At 45.9% G+C, this 20,841-nt stretch overlaps 1 protein-coding gene across 2 annotated transcripts; it reads left to right on the forward strand.

The window, feature by feature from the left end:
• Positions 1-309: 309 nt before the first annotated feature.
• Positions 310-9,758, forward strand: Dlg5l (discs large MAGUK scaffold protein 5 like). 2 transcript variants are annotated; one of them, XM_006252680.4, is made up of 3 exons: positions 310-1,139; positions 8,500-8,595; positions 8,717-9,758. In XM_006252680.4, the coding sequence occupies exons 1-2, from the start codon at positions 481-483 to the stop codon at positions 8,585-8,587; spliced, it is 747 nt and encodes a 248-aa protein (XP_006252742.1). In that variant the 5' UTR covers positions 310-480; the 3' UTR covers positions 8,588-8,595; positions 8,717-9,758. The 2 variants fall into 2 exon arrangements, with proteins under 2 accessions (XP_006252742.1, XP_003751591.1); XM_003751543.6 differs by lacking the exon at positions 8,500-8,595 and having other exon boundaries at positions 333-1,139.
• Positions 9,759-20,841: the final 11,083 nt, after the last annotated feature.

Here is a 20,841-nt window from a genome sequence, read left to right on the forward strand (position 1 = left end):
GTCTTAGTTTGGCTGAGTGGCCTTTCCATTGAATCAACGGTTTATTTTAGAATTCTAGGGAGGGGCTGGAGAGATGGCTCAGCAGTTAAAGGCTAGGCTCACAACCAAAAAATAGAATTCTAGGGAGAACCTTGATTATGGGCAGTAGGTGATCGGGTGTGCGTGTTGGGGGGTGGGAGGGGGGTTCTTCAAATAGCTTGGGGGCTGGCTTAACTCCTCCCACCATCTGCTCCTCCAACCAGTGAACTCTCCGGCCTCCTGGGGCGCGGGGAGGGTGCAGATAGGTCAGGCGGGGGCGGGGCCCGGGCCGGGGCGGGGCCGGGGGCGGGGTGTTGGGGGCATGACTCTGCTCCAGAATCAGATGCCTTAACCTCCTGCCAGAAGTGAGCGGAGAGGCAGTAGGTGCTGGCCGCAGTTCTGTTGGCTGAGGTGGTGAGTTTGCATAGCCTTGGGCTATCAGCCAAATTTCCTCAGCAGCAAATGCAGTTTGCAGGCCAACAGGACGCTCAGAGACAGAGTGGGAGCGCCTTTAGGCCAGCCACGCTGCCATCTCCAACTCTACCCCCTCCTATACCTCGTCCTCTTCCTTCAGTCTCCTTGGAGAAGCAGCGGACTGAGCTACGCCCCAGAACCCAAGATGCAGCCTCCAAGAGTCACCCAAACGTTGCAGCTCCAGGCCTCCTGGCTCTGACCGGTGGGTCTTACCGCCTCACTGCTGCTCTCACTCCAGGCCACCGCCAAGCTAGGCAGAAAACAGCCCAGTCGTCTCTGGTATCTCTGAAGCCATCTGTCAGCGCTAAGCCCCGCCAAACAAGGCAGGGAGAGAAGAGGTTGGAGGCCACTATGGAACCTTACCGCCGGGAGCTGCTCGGCCTGTGGCAGCAGAGTCTGGCCCAGGCCATGACGGAGGTAGAGGCCATGTTCAGAAGCAGAAAGAGAGCTGTGCCTAGACAAATGGCAGCGGCTGGAGGGGGAGGCAGGAGGCCCCAAGGAGAAGCTGCTGCTCCAGGTTCCCATGGCCCAGGAGCAGGACCACTTCCAGGACCTGCGCTCTTCACTGAAGAAAATGCAGGTTCGCCTGCTGCCCGCTCTTTAACTGAAGGCTACTATCTGGCTGCCACAGTCCACAAAGGACACGGGTAAGTACCAGTCCCAAGGGACTGCTAGCCACAATTCCTCTCTGCAGCTCACTGAGCTGGGCGAGGATATGGTCCAGTCCATTGCTCTGCCTGAAAGGCAAGAGTGACACCTGTCTTAGCCTACCGTGAAAGGGACCAGTGTCATGCCTTGACCTGAGTTCACACCTCCTGTCTCAGTCCCAAGTGCCAGAAGGGATTCTAGGCCAAGGGCAGGAAGCCTATGTACTGATCCCTGCCACCCCCTTTTGGATCACTGGAGCCTTTTCTTGTTGTGTGTCTCCTTCCTTCTAGTTACCTGGAGCTCAGTCTTTTAGCTGACCCAGATTTGCTGTGAATTAATGCACAATGGCTTCCCCAATTTTCTTTTAGAGACTACAGGCCCAGAAAAGTTAAGGAAGTTCCATTGCATCATGGGAAAATCCTGGTAGTTGGGTGGGGCTCAGTTCTCTCCCAAAGAGTCCAGGTCCCTCTGGAGGAAAGCTGGGTGACTGATTGTGTGGTCTCTTTGGAACGTCCATGTTCTTGCTCTTGAATCTGTTATTCCTGCTGTCTCAGAGAGAACACCATGGCTTACAGTGCATAACATGCTCAGGAAGGGTTGAATACCAAGAGTCTTGATTTCTTGTCTATTGCTTTATTCAACACATTTAGAATCTGGGAACAGCAGCCATGTCTTGGGCAGGTCCTGCCTTTGTCTTAAATCAACAAAGGCAAGCATGGAAAAGGAAAGAGAATGAAGAAAGCGGAGAAACAACAGCCACAAAAATGCCCTTAGCAACTTGTGAGGCAGAAAGGGAAGAGGACAATTCCTGCAGGCAACAGAGGGAGTGGTTTTATATGGTTTTCCTTCTGTCTACTCGCATCTCCCACATCTCGAACCTCCTTTCTCTAGCTGAAGGAAACTGACAGAGGGCCTAAACTGCCAGCCACATAACAGTCTCTCCCTTGGACTTCTGACTTTTGTACACTTGTTTCTTCAGACATGCATCCTATCTCTGAAATGTGGTTATTAGAGTTCCCCTGCAAAGCTGGCAGACTCCCCAGACAGCCCTTGGAAGTTGCTCAGAAGGGGCTGTCACATGCTCTAGGAGGAGAAAGACTTCATCAGAGTGAGTTTTCCCTTCTCATCACTTCTGTATATTTTTGAAGAAGGACGTTTGTCAAAGATCCACTTCCAGAAGTCTGTCTGAGGAGGCACAGAGGTTAGAGGGCAGCCAAGAAGTCCTCACAGGGATGTGTATGCATGAGCCCTAGCATTAATCTCTGGACTAAGGTTACTAGTGGACAGGTGGCCCTCACTGTGTACACCCTTCAGACTGGCAGCTAAGGTGCTTCTCTGGTTTGACCTTTAAAGAGATTCTCCTGACCTCCAAGGAAGGGTGCACAGCATAAGGTTGAGATTAATCCCTAGAGATTCATGGATTTCAGATCCATTTCCTCAAACTTAAAGGGTCAGGAAGTCCACAGAAAAATTCTTTCCAATGAAATGAAGCATGTTTTGTTTTAATGGACTAGCAGAAATTAGGGTAGCATTTGATATGGTAAGACACTTATCTGGAGCCATTTGTGGTCAGGGGATGTGGTGTATGAGTCAATGGTTGTGACTGGAAAAATCACAAGGATGGTTTGGGGAGGCAGAGCTCCTGTCCTGGGACTATGGGCTGCTATTGAGCGTATCTTTACTTTAATGTCTTTAACTGGCTTGTGCCACCCCCGGTGCCACAGGGTACCATCTTAGCATCTTCTTCATTACATCCAGGTCCCAAGTCCAGCAATTTAGGAGGGAGAAGAATAGCTCACAGTTCCAGGTTATGATCCATTTGGGGAAGTCACATCACACCCACAGTCGGGAGCAGAGGGAAGAGGGGCAGCCATGCTGCCTGATCGCCTCTGCCTGTGCTCTGGCTTCCTTCATGTTGCACAGTTCAGGTCCCCCACGATGAAGTGATTCTGACCTCTCCCACCTCAATTAATGATCTGTACAGTCCTCCTCGGGCATGCCCACAGTCAGTGTAACATAGATTATTCCCTATTGAGGGTCTGTCTTTCCCCATGAATCTGCGTCACGTCAGGCTGATGGTATCAATGAGCAAACGCACTGACTGGCATCACTCCAGGCTTTGAGCTGAGAGTCTCCAGTCGGGTCATAGGCTGCATGCATCTAAATATAAAAAGACTTTGAAGGAATTCCCTGAATGTCCTGTACCCATAAGGAAGCTCACAGTGTGTACGGTAGATTCAAGCTCTCTGACCAACTTTATTACACAGGAGGAACACTTCCAACTACTAACTTCCAACACAGTGAACGTTACCCCGGGACACACAGACTGACCAAACAATATCTAGTCACACTATGAGCTCCTCTGACCATCTCACAGCCCTGTTAGTACTTTTCCCTTAAGCTGTACCTGGGTGCCCATCAACAGGATTTCAACTGGACGTTCATAACAAGATTGGTACACTAGATAGCTCTCTGGCTTGAGTTCTAAAGACTTCCCCTTCCATTGAAGGATCAAGACCTGCCCCGAAGATAGGCCGAAGTTAGTTAGGTTGGAAGTAGAACACTGAACAAGGTGGGGAATTACTCAAGGATCACCACCAGCCTCCACTATCCTGAGATAAAACCCAAGGCCTTATAAATACAAGTTAGTTACTCTACCACCAAGGTATTTGATAGGCCTCTAAGTCAAGCCTCTCAACAGAGTCACAAGGCATACAGCAAGACAGACTTGACTGTCACTGGGGAGCCATAAGATTCATGGCACCTAAGAATGGTTTTCAGACCCAAACCCATCCAGGAGGCCTCTGGTCTTTGACACACATAACTCCTTTTGTCACATAGTTCATGGGAGGAGGGCACCACTCCTGACTTGACTCCTTGTTCTGTCTGTTGCTGAATGAAAGAACTTTGTGTTGCTCAAATGGAAGCCTGCACGATCTTGCCCATGGTCAGAACAAGGCTCAGGGCCTCAACAGGAGCTCCTTGGATAGAGAACTGGATACAGTCTGCTTGTTACCTGACCAGTGCAGGTTCTATACTGCTGCCCGCCCTGCCTCTGTGTCCATTGTATGTCACTTTGTCCCTGCAGAAGCTCCCAAGGTGCACCCACAGAGACCAGGACACAATTATATTTTCCCACTCTTCAGTTATGCTGGACTTTCCACTGATGTACTCATGTGAATACAGTATTGTTATTTTTTTTTTGTTCTATTTGAGAGATTTTCAGTGTTTGTTGTTGATTTACTTTTCAAACCAAGAATATGTAGAATTAAGAAAATCAGCCTCAAAGTTTTACTGGGAAAGCACCTTAGAATGTGAGGTGCAATATGGGAAGGCTAGGTCCTGACTGGCACTGTCTGTTTGAATTTAAATACCTTACAGGGAAACTTTCCTCGCAAAGAACACCTAGAGTACTCAAGCTGTCCTCAGCCTGGCTTTGCAGGTTAAACCCGAGTTTAGCATCATCCTGCTTCCACGGCCCAATCACTAGGGTTACAAGTGGGGCCACGAGAGCCTGTGAGAAGAGCAGTAGCTATGGAATCCTGACCTTCCTGTCTGCTAGGCCATCACTCTGCACTGTCCATGGCTGCTTTTGCTTTTCCTTTGCCATGCTCCCCACCCCCCAGCACATAATCTCAGTCTGAAACCTACAGAGCCTACAGTTATCTGCCTTTGTTTGCTGTAGTGCAGACTGGAGGGCATTTCCGTCTTGAGATCACTGTTCACGTTCCTCTGCTAACAGCTCACCACACTTTACCAGAAGCTGATGGAGTGTTGTGTCTTCCCTGCTGAGGCATTGTGGGAATGTTTCCAACCATGAGGCACATGGTTTCTCTGAGCGGACCCCTAACCCAAGTTCCACACTGTAATCAGCCCTGGAGGCTCTTTCTGGGTATATTTCCAAGCGCCTGTACTTGAAGCACGTGATCTTTCCTCCCCGTTATTGCTGATGTGATTTCGCGGTAGAGTTTTATTTCTCAACATCATGAAAAAGGGCGATTCAATGAAGGAATGAGACATCCTAAGCAGTGTTGAAAAATAAACTCTCAGTTTCCCACAGAGGAAGTACTGAGGGGTTTCTAATCAAGCAGAGAGACATTTCTTGCTTTGGAAAGGAGGGGGTGATAAGGAGTTTACCCTGAGTTCCAGGAGAGGATCTTGGAAAGTGTATCTTGGCTTTGGGTCAGCTTGGAGCAAACTAGTTACCAGGGTGGGGGGTGAGGGGAGGCTACCCTTGTCGTCAGTAGTTTCTTTCCCAAACATTCTATTGCTCCTGGAAACCCCTATCACACTCTGTGATGTCACCAGTGTTGTGATGACACCAATAACTCTTGTAAGTTCAGTGCCTAGAGGGTTCACCCTTAGACATGTTAGCAAGACTGTACAAGTTATGTGGGAGAGAGAATGGAGAACACGGAAAGACCAGAGAGGAGCAGAAGGATGTTGGCCTGCAGAATCAGCGAGAGATAAGTGGCCCTGGGGAAGGATTGGAGGTTCCCAGAGGAGACAAGCTGGAGCTAAGCTTTCCAAGAATGGGGATCCAGAGCTGAGATCCTCTGAGAAGCAAGTGGACTTCCCTGCTTGTCACAGTTCCTGAAAGTCAAGTTTTCCAGAACGTTAATTTGCCTAACCCAGAAGCCAGGAGTTAGGAAGGACACTGCTGTTTTACTGAGAACTCCTGGATTTCACTTTGTCAGGGGTGAGGGGGTTGGTGGAGGAAGCCATGAAGGAGGGATGGAATAGGGAAGTGTCCCCAGCCCCAGGCAGGGCATCACCATACTTCACCACTGGTGGAGTCCTTTGGGTATAGTGAGTATCTGATACTAGTAAGAGGACAAGAAAGATGCTTCTGGCCAAAACCTTTCTCAGGATTTACAACAGAATTTCTCTGACCACCTTTCCCTGATAGTGGCCCCTTAGGTTTCTGGGTAAGCAGGTGTGGGTGGCAAGCAATTCTCTATTGCAGTAAACAAACAAAACAAAACAAAACAAAACAAAACAAAACAAAACAAAACACCCAGAACCTGTGGACCAGAACAAAGACTGGTTTTTACCTGCAGGATCTGGGTGTGCTGGGCTGTGAGTAGGGAGACTTCGTGAGTCTGGTGACCAAGTTCTACCCCAACATGGCTTTCCTACCTATAGCCATGCACTGTCGTGACTAGCAGGGAATCTGGGCATCTCCACACTACCTGGATGCTTTGTGGACTTCGCCATTTCCCCCCACTGGCTTCTGAAAACACAGCCTTCAGTGTTCTGAGGCCAAGTTGATCCTGTGCAGCTGTGAATGTGCCCGAGGAGGCTGTGGCCATCTAAACCAACAACATCGAAGGGCTTAGCTGTGTTCAGTTCATGAGGTAGCTGGGTGTCTCAGCTGGTCTACAGCCCATAAGTTAGAATCTTGAAGTTGGCTCTCAAGAAATGGATTTGCTAGGAAAGGCAGGGGCAGGCAAAAGAGAGGACTGTTCCTCCACGTCCTTTATACATGCTGACAGCAGAAGGTGTGGTCTTCACATCTCTAAGGACCTAGATGAAAGTTTTATATTCCCACCTCAAAGATCCATGTTAGAATTAGATCATCCCACTTCACATGATTTAGCTGAGGAAAAAAAAAATCCCTTGCTGGTGGTAGAGAAATGGCATGAGGTGACTGCTCCCAGCCTGCTAGCTTCAAGGTGACTCAAGGATATCTGTGAATCCCAGCACACTGGGACACCGAGAAGGCATAGTTTCTCAGCAGAGAATCCTGATGTTTCACTAAGTAAGCTGCATGCCTGAGGAAGTGGCCTTCATGATCATCTTCTCATGAGAAAAATCTTTTGTTTAATTAACTAAGCAACACTTAAGAGTTGGACTGCTAACAGATTTCTCCGTCTGCAAGGAGGTTTGGGTCACCCTGAGTCCAGGTAAACTACTGTTTGAGAAATAGAAACCATTGAGAATTAGAAACTGTGAGAAATTTTTATTCTGCTTGCCTATAAAAGATGCTGGAGAATTCGATAAAGTATGCAGTGGTTCTTGATTACTCTGTATCCCTTGTGTCCTGACCCTACCCAGGGACCCCAATGCACTAGATGTTGACAACAGATATGCCCAGTATTTGTGCTGTAGTGAATTCAGATGTCAACTGGACAACCAAACCTTGCCATTACCGGCTACTTAAGTAATAAAAACGTGTGTGTGTGTGCGCTACTGTTGAGCTCACAGGCCTTGATGACCAAGCCTGCTCAGTTAGTCCACGGGGTCTCTTTGGAATGTCTTTTGTTAGGCAGAGTCTTAGCCTGACTGGTCTCAGGGAGGGTCAACAAACTTACTACATTGGTGGTCTCCACTTCTTGCCTTTACAAGAACTATTTCCAAATCAGGTTCACGTTTACGTCAACATCTGACAGACACAGTCTAACCACCGCTCATGGATTCCAGCATTCAGGAAGGCCCCTTTCGGGGAGAGTAGACTAGAGAGCTGGAGTATTTGTAATTTCTAGTCATCCAGGCTCATTGGTTTGGACCAAAGTATGGCAGCCTGTGATAAAGGGAGTTCCATTCGGAGGAACCTGCTCATCTTGGAGCTACTGGGAAGAATGAGCCAGAGTAGGGTGTTGGTCTGCCATCGTCCGGTGGTCCTTCCTGTGCTGGGAAACAAGCCAACACTGCACTGCCTGGGGAGCTTGTGAAGCAGGCTTGGCTAACAGGCCAAGGAAGCCAGAGGTCCACCAGTCTGTGCATTATGCTTGCAGGGCAAGAACTTCATTGACTGAGCTGTCCACATCTCTTGCCCACTGTGTTCTCTCTTCCAAGAAAAGCTAACTTTCTTCTTCCTGGTATCCTTGGTTGCCTGTGAGAAGGTCCTCTTGTTATGATCAGATTTAAGGGTGGATGAGTTGATCCCGTGCAGGGATCTGAGTTATAAGGGATCTGAGTTATAGGAATAATCGGGGCCTTCTCTGTTGTCCTGCACAGTCTCCCTAGAGGCCTGCATAGGTCCCAGGTTGTCCACATTCACCTGGCATCTAATCAAGGCCATGCCCATCTCTCCTGAACTGTGACTCAGGATGCCCACGCCTCAATTTTTAAAAAATGCTGTTTCTACAGGTCAGACAAGTGTGTTGTATTTTTCTAGTCCAGCACGACAGGTACATCTCAGTTCAAATGCTAGATGTTTTTACTGCCCTGCAGTGAGGATAACCTGAGGAAAATGATCAATGCCCAGGTGCTCCCTGAGCCTTCTCACCTGGGGATGCTCAGATGACCTCTGAAAGGTCATTGTGCATTGTCCGGGTGGGTAGAACTGGTGGAGGCTGAGTGGCTGACATGGCAGGTCCCCACCAGGCCTGTGTCCCAGCTACCTTCCTCCTCTAGGTGTGAGAAAGTCCAGCATGAACTCAGACAGGCCACTGACCAGGACCAGAGGCTCCTGCAGACAGAGCTGCTGCAGAAGGAGCAATGAACACCCAGGTAAGTGAGGCACCATAGAGCCCCATCCTTAGCAATCCGTGAGGTGGTAGTCGCTGACTTTATGCAGCCAGGGTCTCAGCCAGGCTGCTTCTGAGTCTGATTGCCTTTCCTTGTCTTACAGCACCCCTGAGAGACCTGAGGAAGACAAGGGAAAACAGACAACTTGAATTCATGACAGACTTCAATCTAGGAACAAGGCCTCCTCAAAAAAGCCACCTCCTTGTAGCTGAGAACTCAACAGTCAGATGTCACCCACCCCCAGAGCAGAGGGTCCTCTCTCAGTTGGTGCTGAAGCTGACTCCGTGTCACCCATGAGAGTTGCTGAAGAGAGCGCCCTGCAGTGAGGACGACCTCCATCTCTCTTGGCAGTCACTTGACCGTCAATAATAATAATAATAGTAATAATAATGATAATGATAATAATAGTAATAATAATGATAATGATAATAATAGTAATAATAATAATAGTAATAATAATGATAATGATAATAATAGTAATAATATTGGATTTTACTGTTTCACAGCCTGGACTGAGAAAGGATTTAAACAGAATGAATCACCTTTGATGTTGTCGGGCAGGCAGATGTTCCATATCAAGCAGATGACCTTCAGACATTTATCTCCTTTGGATAGAAAGGTTTGAGCAGAGGAAATGCTGTGCCACAGGTAGCACTGGGGAGGGCTTCAGAGGGTTGCTGGGCACAGCCAGAGCTGCTGGCATCCAGGAGTCTGAGAGTGTAAATTAACACTATCCTGAAGGATCCTCTGGGTTACTTTAGTAGAGATGAGTAAAATGAATTAGAAAGACTTTGAACAAAAGCCTGAAACGGTCTCATCCTTGGCCTTGGCAGGGCTTGGTCTTCAAAGCCCCTAGAGGCGTGGCCATACTTGATAGGCTATTACAATGTGTGCCCTAGGCCAGCAGAGCGGTAGGTCTTGCTACAACCTAACACGTTTTTAATCAAATTTGTATCAATTTTCTAGCTTGGTTATTATTTTCGTTGGGGGCTTTGTTTTGTTTCAAGGTTTTAATCAATGTAATTGCTTTTGTCCTTGTCATTGATTCTCTACTTCGCTAAAGCTATACACTGTATATAATTGCTGTTCGTAAGCCCCTGTTGAGTGAAATGACTATTTTCATGAATAAAAAAGTGATTTTCCCACTCTTCTCTCTTTTCTTCCCATTAATTTGTTTATTCACTTTACATCCGGATCACAGCCTTCCCTCCTCCCAGTGCCCTTCTCCCACCCCTCCCCTTCATTTCTGAGAAGGGAAACCCACCTAGGTATCTGCCCACCCTGGCACATCACATCACAGCAGACCTGACGTATTCTCTCCCACTGAGGTCAGACAATGTTAGGGGAACAGGCAGGCAACGGATTGAGGGACAGCCCCTACTCCAGTTGTTGGGGGACCCACAGGAAGATCAAGCTGCACATCTGCTACATATGTGTAGGGTGCTTAGGCCCAGCTCTTAAATGCTCTTTGGTTGGTGGTTCAGTCTCTGGGAGCCCCCAAGGGTACAGGTTGGTTGACTCCGTTGGTCTTCTTGTAGAGTCCCTCTCCCCTCCATGTTCCTCAGTCTTTCCCACAACTCTTTCACCAAGCTTTCAAAGATAGATCTAATATTTGACTGTGGGTGTCTGCATCTGTTTCAGTCGGCTGCTGAATGGAGCCTCTAGGAAGACAGTTCTCCTAGGCTCCTGTTTTTTTAATCTAGACTGACAGATACACATAGCCTGAGGCTCCTAGTAGTTAAGGGATGAAGGCAGGCCTGGAATGTGCCCTATTGATCTGTGAGGACCCCTCCCCCAATGCAGTAGCAACCAGTAGTTTGGGTTCATTTTTGTCCATCTCCCACTGGGTGCCTGTCTATCCAGGCCAGTAGTGACAAAATACAGCTGTCAACAGTGTCTTCACATGCTGCATCATTGTGACAAGGCTTTGACCAACAAAGAGGCATCAGGGTCTCACAGTGTGTCCCTGTGAATCCACGGCCCAGGCAGACACAGTGGTGGTGGTTTCCTCCATTCACACACAAACCTCCATGGAGACATGACTGACTGGCACATTCGTCAGAGTTGAGTTCACGGTGGTCTCCGTGGAACCCAGGTGCACAGTCACAGAAGCAAGCCCAAGAGTGTCCTAACACACGGCACCATGTAGATACGGCTGGAACCCAGAGTCACCAACATTCAACTCAGAGTTAACACCAGGATACTCTGGAGGATGGACACACATGCATCTTCCTATCTCCCTGAGGCATATAACTGCATTCAGGAAGGGACCAGAAACATATCCACCACTTCCAAGTCACAACGCCCACCTCAGTATCCAGGCGCAGAGCAGGAGTAGCCTCTAATTCTATCCCAGCGCACGGCTGCATCGTGGCAAGGGCTGGAAGCACAGTCATTGTCATCTGTCTCACAAAACCTTCCAGCATATCCAGGAGGGCCGACACAGACAGGGTGCCCAGAGGCTAAATGGCAGGTGCTCCATGCTGACTGGCACTCCCTCTGCAGGAATTAGTGGCAGTGTCACAGGTTAGCCCTCTCTACCCAGGAGGACACTGGGAGCCCCTTAATCCCGGGGTGGTCACACGAGTGGCAATGGACTTGGCAGGGACTAGAGAAGCAAGGGTCTTGTCGTTGATTTGCTATTTTGGTAAGGCTGTATATGATGACTGCTGTTGTTAAACCCCTACTGAGTAAAATTACTATTTTATGAATGAAAAGGTGATGGGGCGTCACAGTCCTGGAACACCAGAACTCCCAGGCAGAGATCGATGTCTGCAAGTGCCACGTGGCCTGGTCTACACAGTGAGTTCCCAGCCACGGCTCATAACGCTACACAGAGGGATGATGTATTGCATGTAGGTGACCTCATCTACTCTGCGGATACTCCCTATAAACTATCTATACTATATCCTGAGGTCATATTAGCTAAATATACTAAATGTTACTAAAATACAGTACTCTATATATTCATGTTCATAAAATTATCAAGAACACCAAATTAATGGAAAACATAACTGTACTCATCTAATACCTTAAGAGATGAAAATATTCAGTAAGTGTATGTAAAAGAAATCAGAAAACCCTGAACTATCTGCCTCTGCTTTTCACGAAATATAACATTAGTGATAGAGATAATGACTTTAGTGATATTTAGTGATAATTAGTGATAGAGATAATTAACTCCAGAGATAATGACTTCCTAGACATGTAGGGATATAGTTTGTTTTTCTGTGTATTTGTTTGTGTTTAAGATTTATTTCATTCATTCATGTGTATGGGTGTTTTGCATGCTGAGTGCTTGTGCACCACATGAATGCAATGCCCACGTGGGCCAGAAGAGGGCAGTGGATTCCCGTAAGAACTGAAGTTACAGAGGACGGTTAGCTGCTCCTTGAGCCCTCCGGGAGAGCGACAACTCCTCCTGACCTGATGGATAAGCATCTCTCCAGACCCTGCACTTGGCTTTTGTCCTGCTAGGCATTTGTTATATAATAGATGGACTAGATCACCTGCAACAAATGAGGGAGGTTTCTTGAGATCGGCAGGAACAGAGGCGTGAGGTGTGCGTGCTAATTGTCTTTGGCTACCAGACACCTAAGCAGGATATCGTGTGTTCAGGATCCTGCTCCAGCATCCCTTACTGCCAGGGTCGGAGCAGCTCTGTCATGTCCCCCCCAGGATGCAATGCAGATTAGGCCCTCAGATGAAAGGCAGAACTGAGGAGGCCATGCTAGTGCGGTGTAGGGGTAAGGAGTCCCTTTAGATGATCCAACCAGGCACTGTTGGGAAGAAACTGTGAGAGAGCCTGAGCGGATGGAGCCTGTGCAGAGGCCTGCGCTGGAGAGCTTGTCTGTCCAAGGCTAATGAGAGAGCGTGGTGGTTGATGCTGCTTTTTACCATAGCAGATTTCAGTGTATATTGAAGAACTGCTTTGTTCAGATGATGGATTTGTTCTTGGGAGGCTCCCTTGGAGTGGGATCTGGCTTCTGAAACTGACGTGGGTCAGAAAGTTAGTATGTGAAGAAAGTAATCCAGGGGGTCCTGAGACTGGTGCTTTCAAACCAAAGAGACAAAATTGGCTCTTTATGAATAAAGGACACACACGGAACATCAATATAGATACACAGTTCTAGGTATAGATAGAATTCTATGGTTGGTGCATTCAGCTGGCCAGAAGGCTCAGCATGTAATGGTACTTGCTGACAGGCTACACACCTGGTTTTCTTCCCTGGGATTCACAGACTTGGAAGAGAGAACTGATCTCCGAAAAGTTGTTCTATTAGTTAGGGTTTTACTGCTGTGAACAGACACCATGACCAAGGCAACTCTTTTTTTTTTTCCAATCTTTCTGAACTTTAACTCTATTTTTTTCCTTCTATTTTTATTAAATTGGGTATTTCTTATTTACATTTCAAATGTTATTCCCTTTCCCGGTTTCCAGTCCATCAGCCCCCAGCCCCTCCCCATCCCCTTCTATTGGGTGTTTCCTTCCCCATCCACCCCCCATTACTGCCTCCCTATAACAATCCCCTACACTGGAGGTCCAACCTTGGCAGGGCCAAAGGCTTCCCCTTCCACTGGTGCCCCAACAAGGTTATTCACTGCTACCTATGCAGGTGGAACCCAGGGTCAGTCCATGTATAGTCTTTGGGTAGTGTTTTAGTCCCTGGGAGCTCTGGTTGGTTGGCATTGTTGTTCTTATGGGGTCTCGAGCCCCATTTGCTCTTTCAGTTCTCTCTCTAATTCCTCCAATGGGGGTCACATTCTCCGTTCAGTGGTTTTCTGCTAGCATTTTCCTCTATATTTGACATGTTCTGGCTGTGTCTCTCAGGAGAGATCTATATCCAGTTCCTGTCAGCATGCACTTCTTAGCTTCATCAATCTTATCTAGTTTTGGTGGCTGTATATATATGGGCCACATATAGAGCAGGCTCTGAATGGCCGTTTTTTCAGTTCTGCTCTAAACTTTGCATCCCTATCCCCTCCTATGAATATTTTTCTTCCCCTTTTAAGAAGGACTGAAGCGTACGCCTTTTGGTCATCCTTCTTGAACTTCATGTGGTCTGTGGATTGCATCTTGGGTAATTCAAGCTTTTGGGTTAATATCCACTTATCAGTGAGTGCATACCATGTGTGTTACTGGTTTGCTGTATATAGCTTTTACTATGTTTAGGTATGGGCCTTGAATTCCTGTTCTTTCCAGGACTTTTATCATGAAGGGGTGTTGAATTTTGTCAAATACTTTCTCAACATCTAATGAAATTATCATGGGGTTTTTATCTTTGAGTTTGTTTATATGTTGATGGATTTCTACATATCGAACCATCCCTGCATCCCTGGGATAAAGCCTACTTGATCATGATGGATGCTGCTTTTCACCACAGCAGATTTCAGTGTATACTGAAGAACTGCTTTGTTCAGATGATGGATTTGTTCTTGGGAGGCTCCCTTGGAGTGGGATCTGGCTTCTGAAACTGACGTTTCAGTCAGTTTGATGTGTTCTTGGATTTGGTTTGCAAGAATTTTATTGAGTATTTTTGCGTCGATATTCATAAGGGAAATTGGTCTGAAGTTCTCTTTCTTTATTGGGTCTTTCTGTGGTTTAGGTATAAGAGTAATTGTGGCTTCATAGAAGGAATTCGGTAGTGCTCCATCTGTTTCAATTTTGTGGAATAGTTTGGACAGTATTGGTATGAGGTCTTCTACGAAGGTCTGATAGAATTCTGTACTGAACCCATCTGGTCCTAGGCTCTTTTTGGTTGGGAGACTTATAATGACTGCTTCTATTTCTTTAGGAGTTAAGGGGTTGTTTAAATGGTTTATCTGTTCCTGATTTAACTTTGGTACCTGGTATTTGTCTAGAAAATTGTCCATTTCCTCCAGATTTTCCAGTTTTGTTGAATATAGACTTTTGTAGTAGGATCTGATTTTTTTTTAAATTTCCTCTGACTCTGTTGTTATGTCTCCCTTTTCATTTTTGATTTTGTTAATTTGGGCACAGTCTCTGTGCCCTCTGTTTAGTGTGGCTAAGGGTTTATCTATCTTGCTGATTTCCTCAAAGAACCAGCTCCTGGTTTTGTTGATTCTTTGTATATTCCTTTTTGTTTCTACTTGGTTGATTTCAGTCCTGGGTTTATTTCCTGCCTTCTACTCCTCCTGGGTGTATTTGCTTCTTTTTGTTTTAGAGCTTTTAGGTGTGCTGTCAAGCTGCTGATGTATGCTATCTCCTATTTCTTTCTGCACGCACTCAGAGCTATGAGTTTTCCTCTTAGCACAGCTTTCATTGTATCCTATAAGTTTGGGTATATTGTACCTTCATTTTCATTAAATTCTAAGAAGTCTTCAGTTTCTTTCTTTACTTCCTCCTTGACCAGGTTATCATTGAGTAGAACATTGTTCAACTTCCATGTATATGTGGAAGTTTCCTTTCCTTGCTGTTGTTATTGAAGACCAGCCTTAGTCCGTGGTAGTCTGATAGGATGCATGGGACTATTTTTATCTTTCTGTATCTGTTGAGGACTGTTTTGTGACCGATTACATGGTCAATTTTGGAGAAGGTACCATGAGGTGGTGAGGAGAAGGTATATCCTCTTGTTTTAGGATGGAATGTTCTATAAATACCTGTTAAATCAATTTGGCTCATAACTTCTGTTAGTCTATGTCTCTGTTTAATTTCTGTTTCCATTGATGAGAATAGAGTGTTGAAATCTCCTACTATTACTGTGTGAGGTGCAATGTGTGATTTGAGCTTTAGTAAGGTTTCTTTTATTAATGTAGGTGCCCTTGCATTTGGAGCATAGATATTTAGGATTGAGAGTTGATCTTGTTGGATTTTTCCTTTGATGAATATGAAGTGTCCTTCCTTATCTTTTTTGATGACTTTTGATTGGAAGTCGATTTTATTATATTAGAATGGCTACTCCAGCTTGCTTCTTCAGACCATTTGTTTGAAAAGTGGTTTTCCAGCCTTTTACTCTGAGGTTGTGTCTGTCTTTGTCTCTGAGGAGTGTTTCCTGTAGGCAGCAAAATGCTGGGTCTTCTTTACATATCCAGTCTGTTAATCTGTGTCTATTTATTGGGGAATTGAGTCCATTGATGTTGAGAGATATTAAGGAATAGTGAGTATTGCTTCCTGTTATTTTCATATTTGGAGGTAGAATTATGTTTGTGTGCTTCTCTTCTTTTAGTTTTGTTGCAAGGAGATTACTTTCTTGCTTTTTGTAGGGTGTAGCTTACCTCTTTGTGTTGGGCTCTGCTATTTATTATCCTTTGTAGGGCTGGATTTGTAGAAAGATAATGTATAAATTTGGTTTTGTCATGGATTATCTTGGTTTCTCCATCTATGTTAATTGAGAGTTTTGCTGGACAGTAACCTGGGCTGGCATTTGTGTTCTCTTAGGGTCTGTATGACATCTATCCAGGATCTTCTGGCTTTCATAGTCTCTGGTGAGAAGTCTGGTGTAATTCTGATAGGTCTGCCTTTATATGTTACTTGACCTTTTTCTCTTAACGCTTTTTTTTCTTTTTTTCTTTTTTTCGGAGCTGGGGACCGAACCCAGGTCCTTGCGCTTGCTAGGCAAGCGCTCTACCACTGAGCTAAATCCCCAACCCCCCTCTTAACGCTTTTAATATTTTTCTTTGTTTTGTGCATTTGGTGTTTTGACTATTATGTGACGGGAGGAATTTCTTTTCTGGTCCAATCTATTTGGAGTTCTGTAGTCTTTTTGTATGTTTATGTGCATCTCTTTCATTAGATTAGGAAAGTTTTCTTCTATGATTTTGTTGAACGTATTTACTGGCCCTTTAAGTTGAGAGTCTACTCTTTTCTATACCTATTATCCTTAGGTTTGATCTCCTCATTGTATCCTGGATTTCCTGTATGTTTTGGGCTAGAACCTTTCTCTGTTTTACATTATCTTTGACAGTTCTGTCAATGTTTTCTATGGTATCTTCTGCTCCTGAGATTCTCTCTTCTGTCTCTTGTATTCTGTTGGTGATGCTCACATCTTTGACTCCTGATCTCTTCCCTGGGTTTTCTACCTCCAGGGTTGTCTCCTTTTGTGCTTCTTTATTGTTTCTATTACCATTTTTAACTCCTGGATGGTTTTGTTCATTTCCTTCTCCTGTTTGGTTGTTTTATCCAGTAGTTCTTTAAGGGATTTTTGTGTTTCCTCTTTAAGGGTTTCTAGTTGTTTACTTGTGTTGTCCTGTATTTCCTTAAGGGAGTCATTTATGACCTTCTTAAAGTCCTCCATCATTATGATAAAATGTGATTTTAAATCTAGATCTTGCTTTTCTGGTGTGTTTGGATATCCAGTGTTTGCCTTGGTGGGAGAACTGGGCTCTAAAGATGCCAAGTAGTCTTGGTTTCTACTGCATGGGTTCCTGCACTTGCCTCTTGCCATCAGGTTGTCTCTGGTGTTAGCTTGCCTTGCTGTTTCTGATGGTGGCTTGACCTTCCTGTGGGCCTGTATGTCAGCACTCCTGTAGACCTGTTTTCTGTTAGCCAGTTATGGCAACAGTGTTCTGCTCTCAGGCATGTAATCGCTCCTGGCAGCTGGCTTTCAGCTCTCTGTGAGGGCAGCAACCAGAAGGGTCCTAGGTCCCTGCGCGCAGTGGGCACAGATGGCACAAAGCATTTTCCTCTTGAGTCAGGAATGTGGGCAGAGAGTAGTCTCCTCTGTTTACACAGGACTGTCCACACTTCTGAGGGTCTAGCTCTACCCTCCATGGCAGCATCTGGACAGGCAGGAGCAGGAGTAGCTGAGAGTTCTACATCTGCATCTGGAGACTGCTAATGGAAATCTGGCTTCTGGGCAGCCACACCCACAGTGACACACCTACTCCAACAGGGCCACACCTCCAAATAGTGCCACTCCCTGGGCTGAGCATATACAAACCATCACAATTGCCCTCTGTTCTTCATGTGAATGGAGCTGCCAGGTCTTTGTCCACAGAAGCAGCATTGGGTTTCCCATTCCTCATATAAATTAGAAGATCTCCATCTGATACTCTCCTGTAGTTATATTACTGTGAGCTCCATTCAAAAGATTTGGACTCTTGTAAATTTACCTTGTAGAGAAGGTAAAGAAACCAAGACCACCATCATCAATGCATCACCTGAGAAACAGGGGAAGGGAAGGCAGTCATTGGGAATCTGTAGCTGAGCTGAGACTGTTACGAGACCTAAACTGCTCCACAAGATCTTCTCCACATGCCTGGTGTAGTAGTCCGGGTTCTCTAGTGTTCCCTAGTAGAACAGAACTTACGAAATGAGTGTCTCCATAGGTAGTTAATTAGAATGACTCACAGGCTGTGGTGTAGCTAATCCAATAATGGCTGGCTGTGAGTGGATAGTCCAATAATAGAGTACTCATTCAGCAAGACTGGATGTCTCCAGTGGTCCTCAGTACATGCTGCAATCCTGAAGTAGGCTCTAATGCCAGGGAAGGAATGGACTTGCTAGCAAGGTGAAAGCAAGCAGGCAAAGAGCAAATGCTTCCCTCCTCCAGGTCCCAATATAGGCTTTCAGCAGAAATGGCCCACATTCAAGGTGGGGTTTCCCAGCTCAAAAGATCTGTGTTTGGAGGTCTGTCTTCCTATCTTCAGGATTGGGATTAGGTGTAGGTCTTTCCACTTTAAATTAGCTCTAAATACCCTCCAGATGTGCTCCTCCATTTCTGGATTTTACTTAATTCCAGATGTAATCGAGGTAACAACCAATAACAACCATCCTGAGTTTACCCTATGTCAACTTGACACACAATCATATCTATGTCATTATTAATTTCCAAATGAAAACAACTACCAGGTCATAATTACACCTAACATGATTTATCTATCCTTTCTCCACCCAAAAACATATTATAATCGAGGTGTCAATCAAAAATCTCCATCACATCTGCCTAACCATTTTTATAGTCTACCTCTGATTGTCTAGGAGTGACCTGTGAGGAAAATCAAGCAGTCCCTGTGGCCTGGTGAAGCCTCACTATATCTTAGAAGCTACCTTAGTAAGGATGAGATGACCTGGTCAATAGACACCTAGACCAGGTCTCTTGACATGCCTTATGCTGTTACCCAAACTCTTCCGAGTTGAGAACTGGCTCTACCTCCACTCAGACCCAAGAATGCTAACCCTTTTGGCTTCAGACAGACACCATCTTCAAAACAGAAGGGACTAGAAGACTTAAGCATTTGATGAGGCTGTAAAGTAGACTTTTGCAACAGTCAATCCCCCTGACAGTAAATGATGGATCGTGAAGAGGCAGGCAGAGGATAACTGCACACAGTTCTGTGGCTCCTTCGGTTTATCCAGGGTTTTCCCATTGTCAGGGATTCTTTGTATGTGGAGTCCATACGGCATAGGGGAGCAGAGAAAACAGCTGTGTTCTTGGAGGCTGGTCTCTCGAGACAATGCGCCCTTTGGGTTGAATTGTCCCAGTCAGATTGTCCCAGGGTCAGAAAGAAATGGCCAAGGCCACATTTCCCTCAATCTAGAGAACATTCCCGAGGGTGCGTTCTCTTTCCCTCCATAGCTGCATGGTACACTCTGCTTCTCTTTGTTCCTAGACAAAGTGACGAGAAGTAGAGATCTAATCTCTCTCTCTTGTCTGTGTACCCCAGGTTCACATCTGTCAAGGCCCAAGTACTAAGTCTTTCAATAACTGCAAGTGACAATAGTCTAATCTCGCATTGTGCTACATGTCTTTAACCAGGGGAGGCAGAGGCAGGTAGATCTCTATGAAATCTCTATATAAACCAAGGCCAGCCTGGTTTACATAGCAAGTTCTGGGCCACAAAGAAAGATAGAAAGAAAGAAAAGAAAAATGGAAGGAAGGAATGAAGAGGGAAAGGAGAGGAGAGAGCAGAGAGATCAAGAGGAAGGACAAAGAAGAAAGGGACAGAGAGGAGGGGGAAAGGAGAGGGGAAAGAGGGAAGGAAGGAGAGACAAAAGAAAGCATGCAAGAGTGAACCTTGTGTTAACCTACTGAAAATGTGAAAAAAGGTCAAACTGTTAAAATTTTATTTATTCATTGCATAAGAATCGGAGTTTTTCTGTTCATGCACAAAACCAGGGACTTTAAATAGCAGCAGCCAGAGCATTAGACGCTGTTGGTCTAGTTTCATGTTGCTCACCCTGTTGAACTGTCACCTCCTTCTGAGTTGTCCCAGATGCAAACGAGACGTGGCCATCTGAAGACGCATGAGAAACAACTTGAGGCTCACTATGATCTACATTCATCAGTTTATCACCACGGGGTGTTAGGATATTTGATCTCTGTGTCTGTCTTCAAGTCCTTGGGAGGAGCCTGGGCCAGCTCTGTTCACCTACCTGTGGGTCCTCAGTACAGTCTTTGGCTGCTATGGTAATGTTTTCTAGTTGTGAGGAAGATGACAGATGAATGACAACTTTTCCAGGGATCAACTGAGGTGGGCAGGGCTTGCAGACTGATAACTGCCACTGCCCTCTAGCCCTTTCATAGTTACCCTACCTAAGCCTAGGGAAATCCCAGAAATCCACACTCAGGTGCCACAGTCCTGTGATTCCCATATGACAGCCAAGTCCCTCTTAAAAGAGAAACACTCCCCTTCAAAAGACCCAGATTTCTAATTTGTTGTGGCACAGACTCTTGATCAACATGAAAAACTCCATCCAAGTCTGTGGCAATGTCACTCATTGACTCTGAGGTTGCACTGAAAACCATCTTCCTTTAGTGCTACCATAAATAGCTGCTGGCCTGGGATTCTTTGTTCTAGTTTCAGGATGTCTGCTGCTGTCCCTTGGAACTTTTAGGATCATCTCCCTTGGAACTGGATCAGGTCCTGGGTATTATACTACACTTGATCTTAGCCAAAAGGCAGAGAAGCGATGGTCCTGGGTATTATAAATTTTGGCCTGGATAAACATGGAGAATGTGTTGACACTTAGAGAAGACAGCTCACTGGCTTTTTGATAGTGTCTACTATGAGCTGAAAGACTTCTGGTGCTAGGTTTGCAGTGACAAAGGCCAATCAATTAAGGAACCAAGGGATCTTTGTCTCCAAAGCTCTAAGGCTCCCTGCCTGCCCCAATCTGTGTGCAACTTTCAAAATAGACATGTTGTGTCAAAGAAAAAAACTTGGATGCTGAGTCAATGGGAACTTTTGAAGCCCAGGAAGCTGCCCTTTGATACATTGACTGACACTAAGGTTGGCAAGAGAAGCCACCAGGCAGCAACAGGGCAG

This window comes from Rattus norvegicus, chromosome 16 (genome assembly GCF_036323735.1).
Source record: "Rattus norvegicus strain BN/NHsdMcwi chromosome 16, GRCr8, whole genome shotgun sequence".
Taxonomy (NCBI): Eukaryota; Metazoa; Chordata; class Mammalia; order Rodentia; family Muridae; genus Rattus; species Rattus norvegicus.

What these genes read in the sequence shown, in the direction of transcription:
- Dlg5l (XM_006252680.4), top strand. Translation starts at nt 481, where the DNA reads ATGCAGTTTGCAGGCCAACAGGACGCTCAGAGACAGAGTGGGAGCGCC. An exon ending in ACAGTCCACAAAGGACACGG is followed by an intron (nt 1,140 to 8,499) that starts GTAAGTACCAGT and finishes TTCCTCCTCTAG; the next exon opens with GTGTGAGAAAGTCCAGCATG.